The 8413-nt window shown below is 40.2% G+C and overlaps 1 protein-coding gene across 1 annotated transcript in view; it reads left to right on the plus strand.

Annotated features, from left to right (window-relative positions):
• The window catches only part of LOC142499932 (embryonic protein UVS.2-like), a 40352-nt gene extending 33097 nt beyond the window's left edge, over positions 1-7255 (plus strand). Inside the window, exons 13-14 of the mRNA XM_075609987.1 lie at positions 4000-4069; positions 7171-7255. Of these exons, the coding sequence (XP_075466102.1) occupies positions 4000-4069; positions 7171-7255 (155 nt within the window). The remainder of the gene's footprint in view (positions 1-3999; positions 4070-7170) is intronic.
• Positions 7256-8413: the final 1158 nt, after the last annotated feature.

The raw sequence follows: 8413 nt of genomic DNA on the forward strand, positions 1-8413 counted from the left end.
CTCAGCTGATGCCATATCATCCACAAGGGAACTCTGAACCGGAAAGGTTCAACAGGACACCGCTAAATATGTTGTGGACCTTAGAGAATATAGATAAGAGAAAGTGGATCACACATGTACACAATTTAGTACATGTATACTACTGTACTCGTAACTAGGCCACAATGTTCTCTACTTTCTCCCTCATGTATGGACAGGGAGGCAAGGTTACTGGTAGATTTATACTTCACCGTGTCAGCAATGGAATGTCACCTACAACTATGTTCAATGGCTTAAAAAGCAGCTAAGTGGGGCATAAAAACTTGCCACTGAAGCATCTGGGTCCATGAATAGGGGAAATAAAGATCACTATGACACGTGTGTCAAAAATCAAGAACTAGGTATTGGAGACAGTATCTTCGTAAGAAATCTGGGGATACTGGGAAAGCCCAAAATTGCTCACAGGTAGAAGGCAGAACCCTGCCTAGTAGTAGAAAAACTGAGTGGATTACTGATATAGAAGGTGAGCACGAGAAGAGAGATTGGATCGGTCTTTTCTATATAGGTGGAATTAGATATGTGGGGTGAATCCAATACAACAAATATGTATCATCCAAAAGCAGTGTGCTATATATAACAATAGTACCTCAAATCATTCAGTGCTTAAACAAACCATCACCACAATAAGTGAAAAAAGTGTTATAAAGTGAAGTATGAAAAAATAGCTGCTCTACACCCTTTAATTGGACTGTTCGCTTTGGTGAGTCACGTGTGGAAATATATGAAAAAATACAAATACAAAATAATGGTGTAGCCAGTAAGACAACAGTTCTATCTAAAAAGTGGATGTATTGGTCTCACTCACAATATATCTATAAGATTAGAGCATTTCAGGGATTCTTCTCTCTGAGAGGAGCCCTTGTATAGACCCTCAGCATAGGGAACTTTGAAGAAAACCCTCTAGAGTGTATGTCTTCATCTAACACAGTCAAACAAATTCCATCTACATGCAGCTCCCTTAATTTATAGTTGCTGCCTACATTATAATGTGTAGCTGTTATCGCACAGTGTGTCTTTTATATGTTACCATCAATTTTGCAACAATACAGCCCAAGGTGAGTTGAGTTACCTGCACGTACTATACAGATGGGGTGTGTAACTTCTTCATGCCTATCTTCTAATGACTGGCATCTTCTCAATTAGAAAATTAGCAGGGAGAATATCTGTGAACCCCAGAGGGGTCGGGACACTGTCGTCCTCAGCAGGTCTGGTGCATTGTAAGATTGTGTGTTTATATTGGGACCACATATGAAAATATTACAATCAAAGATTTCAATTATATGTTTTTCACACAAAATTACAACTTAAAGCAGCAAAGCGTGAACATTCCTATATGTTTTTTTGATACTTTCCTGTTATCCGGAGCCATATGCCACTAACTTATTAGTGAAACGCAGCCCAAACCACAAATCCGAATCTCACCCTGGGAGTACTCACATAGCCCCACCCCCTCCCAACACTGCCCACAATTTTCAATTTGGCCCAGTATCTGAAGAGGAGATTACACAAGCGCTCCTCAAACTAAAACTAAGCAGCCAATGCGGACCTGACTTACTATAATCTAGGTTCCTACGACTTGGTGCCCCAGCCATTGCCAAACCAATTGCTTCCATAGTCAACTCTATCCTGTCTGCAGGCCATATCCCTAAGACATGGAAAACTGCCAGAGTTGTCCCAATCTTCAAAAATGGGGACAAAAACACTGTCTCAAACTACAGACCAATCTCACTCCTCCCAATTCTATCCAAAGTAATGGAAAAATGTGTCCACTCCCAATTAAGCGATTTCTATACCAAGACAAATTTCCCTAGCCAATTCCAATCTGGCTTTCGTCCCAAACACTCCACCGTAACTACCCTGCTAAAAGTTTGCAATGAAATCCAGTGTGGAATGGAACGGGGACAACTCACTGGTGCAGTATTCCTAGATTTTGCAAAGGCTTTAGACACAGTTGATCATGCTATCCTGCTTAACAAACTCCAGAGCTCTGGAATAGGGAAGCATGCTTTAAACTGGTTTCAGTCCTACCTATCAGGTAGATCCCAACATGTGTCCATCTCAGGCTCTAACTCGAACCCCCTGGATATCACTTGTGGTGTCCCGCAAGGCTCTGTTCTGGGTCCCCTACTCTTCTCAGTGTTCATTAATGATCTTCCCACAGCTTGTATGGAAGCCTCAATACACATGTATGCAGATGACACAATCCTATATGCACACAGCCATAGCCTCTCTGACCTTCAATACATACTTCAGTCTGACTTTTTGAGACTCGAAAACTGGATTTCCCAAAACAAACTGTTTTTAAACACTGACAAGACTGTAACAATGGTATTTGGGACCAAGACTAAATTTTTAAAGCTTCCAGTGACTGAGCTCCAGATTAGAACCAACGCCAACACCACCCTAACTCCTGTCACTAGTTTTAAATACCTGGGCTTATGGTTTGACTCCCACTTAACATTCGGGATGCACATTGATACCCTGACAACCAAGACCTCTGCCAAACTAGGGGTACATTACAGGAACAAATCCTCCCTAAGTCTCCTGGTCAGAAAACGTATCGCACAGCAGATGCTAATGCCAATTATTGACTATGGAGACGTAGTATATGGCTCGGCACCTCAAACCCACCTTAGCAAACTTGACACCCTCTACAATTAAATTTGTCGTTTTGTTCTCCAATGCAACTACAACACACATCACTGCGAAATGCTCAAAGAACTAGATTGGTTATCACTCGAGTCTAGGCGCAAAGTTCACCTTTCCTGTCTTGCCTTTAAATTCTTCATGGGCAAGCTACCCAGCTACCTGAATAAGCTCCTCACCCCTACCACTTGCAGCACTCATCACCTGAGATCAGACTCCAAAAGACTGTTCATGGTCCCAAGGCTCAACAAAGTATCCGGCCGTTCCTCCTTCTCCTACCGAGCACCCCATAACTGGAACAACCTACCAGAGACTCTCACATCCACCACCAGTTTAAGTTCTTTCAAATCTAAGGCTGTCTCACACTTTAATCTTGTCTGTAACTGTTTCATACGCCCATAATATATATTTCTTTAACTTTGCACACAATGTCTTGTATATAATATATACCCTGTTCATTTATGTAACTGTATTTGTAACCATGTATTATTTGTCTTACTCTGTGCCCAGGACATACTTGAAAATGAGAGGTAACTCTCAATGTATTACTTCCTGGTAAAATATTTTATAAATAAATAAATAAAATAAATATTCAAAAACCATATTCCAAAACAACTAATCTACTGTACAATAACTGCACTGTACACAATAACTTCACTGTTCACAAATCTACTGTACACAATAATAACTTCACTGTACTTCACGAATGTACTGTAATTTTGACAAATGAGAATGGACTTCAGTTTACCTCGTACCTAAGAAGAAGCAGTGGCGTTCTTACAAGAGAAAGGTGTACTGACAGCTGGTCTAGTGTGTAAAAATGGTCACAAAATGCAGCTGTACTTTGGCTCCAGTATTTTCTGGGATTGCAGGAAGTATACTTGCCGGAAGAAGGTCAACATCCGCACCGGAAATTGGTTCACGGATTGTCGTCTACCCTTTGTGACAGGCGTCGTTTCTTCTATTGCTGGGCCAAGGAATTGACGTCGATAAAGTGGTGCGAGGATGAATTGGGCGTGAATAAGAACACAACCGTCGACTGGAACAACTACATGCGAGAAGTGTGCGCTAACTACCTCATCCAACTCCCAAAACAGTAGATTGGAGGCGAAGGATTAATTGTCGAAATCGACGAGAGCTTGTTCACTAAGTGTAAGAACAATGATGGCCGAGTGTTTCCTCAGCAGTGGGTATTCGGAGGTATTTGTCAGGAGAACCGCAAGTGCTTCATGGTCGAAGTTAGTGATCGCAGTGCAGCAACGTTAATGAGGGCAATTTTGGAAAATATCTAAACGGGCTCTATCATTTTCTCAGATAGTTGGCGTGCCTACAAGACCGAGGAATTGGAAAAGGACGGATTTGAGCATTTCAAAGTCAATCATCGGTACAATTTCATTGATCCGCACACTGGCGTCCACACACAGAGCGTCCACACACAGAGCGTCCACACACAGAGCGTCCACACACAGAGCGTCCACACACAGTGCGTCCACACACAGAGCGTCCACACACAGAGCGTCCACACACAGAGCGTCCACACACAGAGCGTCGAGCGAATGTGGGGATCGGCTAAATGGCGCAACAAACAAAACTGAGGAACAGCAAGTCATCATTTAGAGTCATATTTGGCCAAATTCATTTGGAGGCAGCACGTGGGAGACGAGGAAGTACAGTATTTGAGTCCCTGTTGAAAGCACTGAAACTTTTTTGGCCTCCGGAATCTGAAGTATAATTGTTATAAATAAATAAGTTGTTTTTAATAACAAAGAAGTTCTTTTGAATATGGCTCCGGATTAAAAAAAATCAGTTCTGTAGTATTAGATAATACTGTCTGCATGTTTTTTAACTCCTTATGCCAATTTTAATGATTTTGTTAATGAACTGATCATCCTTTTATTACTATAGCACCCATTTAAAAAAGTCATATCAACTCCTCTTTTAAAAAAGGCTCTGACACACATCTTTTTGAAATTTTCCCTTTGATAACAAAGTATCACAAACAGATTTTTTATAGCCTGAATTTTTCTTAAAAAAATTTTTTTTATCCGAAAATAATGTTTCTACAATTTTTTATAGAATAGATAGCTTATTGATTTGTCGGAAATGTATTTGAAAAATAGGACAAACTGGAGTCACCATTTCCCAACATGGAAATTGCTTTACAGATTTTCCTACCAATGACGGCCACAAGCTGCGCAGGTGAAAGAACTGTTGTACGCTTTTTCCTTGATGACAATCCAATCAAATATACTTCATAAGATCGAATTTGATGATGTTATGTGTGACTTTGCAAATAAAGAAACGCATGTAGATTAATAAAATGTTTGTGTTTGTAGTAATATTTGCAGAATTTCAATAAACGTTTTGAATGTTGCTCAATAAAAACATACTGTATTTGTATTTAAATGTGACCTTTGTGGGTCACCCCCAATTTACACTTAGCCCAGGGCCCCAACAATTCTTCAGAAGGCTTTGGTCATAGTTGTCAGCACGATCTGCCCCTAGGACTCCAGCTAATACCCATGAAGTACAAGGTATGTGATAAAGGTTAATATACTGTAGACACAGTGACTAATGGCGCTGGTCCTCCGAAACAGTATCCCATTTGCAGATTGTAGATACATATGTGAAAACACAAATACATCAGTGTATAGCTTCCAATATATTACATGGTATAGCAAATCACCATAATGTGTGAATAATGATTACAAATACTGAAAACGTGACTGAACACTTACAGGCTTATGCAAAGAGCATAGAGAAAGGAAATAGCGCCATCTTTTGGCGAAAATACGCAGGCGAGAAGCTTGTCCTGGCGAGACCATGGCGGGCAATTCAAATTCGCCAGACGTGTGGCGAGAAGCGTGATTTCGCCAATGCTGAAACACGCACGATTCCAGTAGCTCCGATGCGCATGTACGCGCCAATCGGAGCTACTAAATGGCGCGTTCAGAGGAAATTTTGCCCGCCAACAAAAGTTGGCTGTATTGTGGGCAAATACAGCGCGCCACTACATGGCGAGTTTCACGCCAAGTGAAACTCGCCTAAATAGCAATTTAAAGCACACCGCACTAACGGAGTACTCTGCATAGGACCAAATTTATTGCCAATCCTGCAGCGATTTTCAGCCTTTCTGGGAGGTACCTCTCTGCATAAGCCCCTTAAGTCCTTATGTCCCACATGGGTAGGTGAAACAGTGACGCCAATGTCAAATTGTTAATAAAAATACTGTGTGAGGTGGCCCTTAAGGGTTCCCAAACAATTGTGTGCCATGATTAAAAAATACTCAAATAGAACAACAATCATGCATGTGGGAATATAAAGTCATATATTACTTAACTCCTGTAATTTGAGTTGAGATGTTCATTTGACAAAGTAGTACATATGAAAAAACAAGATAGATAACATAGTACAATAATGTCTAAAAAATATATTATATATATATATATATATATATATATATATATATATATATATATATACAGTGGTTGACAAATCACCAAAAAATCTACTCGCCACACAAAAAAATCTACTCGCCACCTAGTACCAAACGTGTGCTGCTTGGGCCAATATTTACTCGCCCGGGGTTAAATCCACTCGCCCGGGGCGAGCAAATGTATAGGTTTGTCGAACACTGTATATATATATATATGAGTTATTTTTTTCATGGAACACAGGGATAAATACAGTCATAATGTATTTATGTAAAATACAGGACTTAGAATTACACACAGCTAGCCCACATTCCCTGAACTTCCCCAGACACTACATACATTGGGCTGAAATATACATTACTTAGCCAGCAATGTTATACGGTTTTTAGGGGTTAACTAGCTGGGATTTCTCTTTATTAGGTCAGCCAGCTACCCCTACCGTCACACCGACTACTCAACTCTGCTGCCAGCCCTGACCTTCGGCCTACGACGCACTACTCTATCAGGATTCTGTCCCTCGTCTCAGGTCGGTTCTTTCACCTTCCTAACTCAGCCCTGCAGGTCCGCTCCCTGCTTGAGACGAGCTTCGTTACATTTACGTGTCCAGTCACGTTTTCAGTATTTTTAATCATTATTCACACATTATGGTGATTTGCTATACCATTTCATATATGGGAAGCTATACACTGATATATATAGATATATTTATATTTTAATATCCACAATCTGCAAACTGCATACTGTGTCAGAGGACCAGCACAAAGGAGGACTGTTTTCTTATTAAAAGAAACATAGGATAACCTTGACGGACATGGTCTTTTTCCAACTTCATCTACTATGTAACTATGTAAGCCCAATTTAGAAATCACTGCAACTTTATTTTCTTTGCTGGGGTTGAGCCCTTAAATACAGCATACATTGTATATTATATGGTATGTGTTGTTGCTCTCTTCTTAGTTAGGTTTTCAGGTCTATATTTGCAACGTTGTTAGCTACAAATGATGAAAGATAAGATATGTTGTTCTGTGTTTCGATTGTAACTCCTATATAGATACCTAGATCTATTCAGACGGCTGAAGGTGGAGCTTGGTGGTAAAAGCATTACTTTGAAGACCGGAAACCAAGTTCACCTCTGATTGTAAGTTTGTCCTTATGACCTTGGGCAAGTCTCTTTATCTGTTTGAACTTCAAGCACCAACAGTGGAGTGTAAGCTTTGTGTAGCATATCAACACCATACAGTATAAGAAAACCTATTGTTATTATCTGCATATAGATGTAGCTGACTTCGTTGTCCCCTCTGGTGGGATATGTTGGGGTATTCTGCACTAACTACAAACTATGGAAGCTCTGTGTTATCATGTGTTATAACAGGTTATATTGTGTCACCTGGCGAAACAATGTCACGTGCGACATCTGTATAACTTGCTAACTATATCAAAATTGGATATGCTACCATGGAAGGAAGGAAGCGGCACTCCAGAGCAATATCTCAAACATGGAAAATCCTTTAATGGAGCCGGATGTCTCCATTAAGTGATTTGCCACATTTGAACTGGTCCTCTGGCGTTCCGCTTCCTTTCAGTGTAGGATATTCACATTTGATATTGATTGTGCCCTCACTGGCGATGGGCGTCTACCCGACACCTTCGAGCAAGAGTCGAGTGAGTGCACCTTTCTTCCACAATTGCTAACTTGCTAACCAGACAGACATTGTCAATTATGAAATATTTAGGGTTTTTGTCACAAATCACTAAAAACAATGGCTTATTCAAAGAAGTAGAAATTTGAATACAACTCTAATTTTGGGAAAGAAAGTAACAAAACATAAAAGGTGCAGTACAAGATTCAGAGCAGCAGATGTGCACGTATAGGAAAGAATATGAGTGCTTGCCTCTAGAGTTTACAATGTAAGTGACCTTCTTTGAAAAGAGGCTCTCACTATATATAGAATATGAATGATGTCACCCCTAGTTATTGCTGTAGTTACATGTTTAAATTGCTGTTTGTACCATGATATCTCCTGAACTTTGGCCTGGTCTTCTTTTCACACCCCTGAGGTCACAATTATGGGGTATACTTTGCCAATCCTGATTTCCCAGTTTTAAGAAATAATATAAACCATGTCTAATGTAAAAAAGGAAAACATTTTTAATAAAAGCTGCAAGTATGTAGGTCTAATAACCCTCATGTCACACATTACAAATCTGCCAATCGGACTTTCAGGCTGTAAAAGCCGTGACAAGAACCCGGGGCATCTCTTTCAGTCATTGGTATATCCTGAGTTCTCGCATTC

This window comes from Ascaphus truei, chromosome 7 (assembly GCF_040206685.1).
Source record: "Ascaphus truei isolate aAscTru1 chromosome 7, aAscTru1.hap1, whole genome shotgun sequence".
Taxonomy (NCBI): Eukaryota; Metazoa; Chordata; class Amphibia; order Anura; family Ascaphidae; genus Ascaphus; species Ascaphus truei.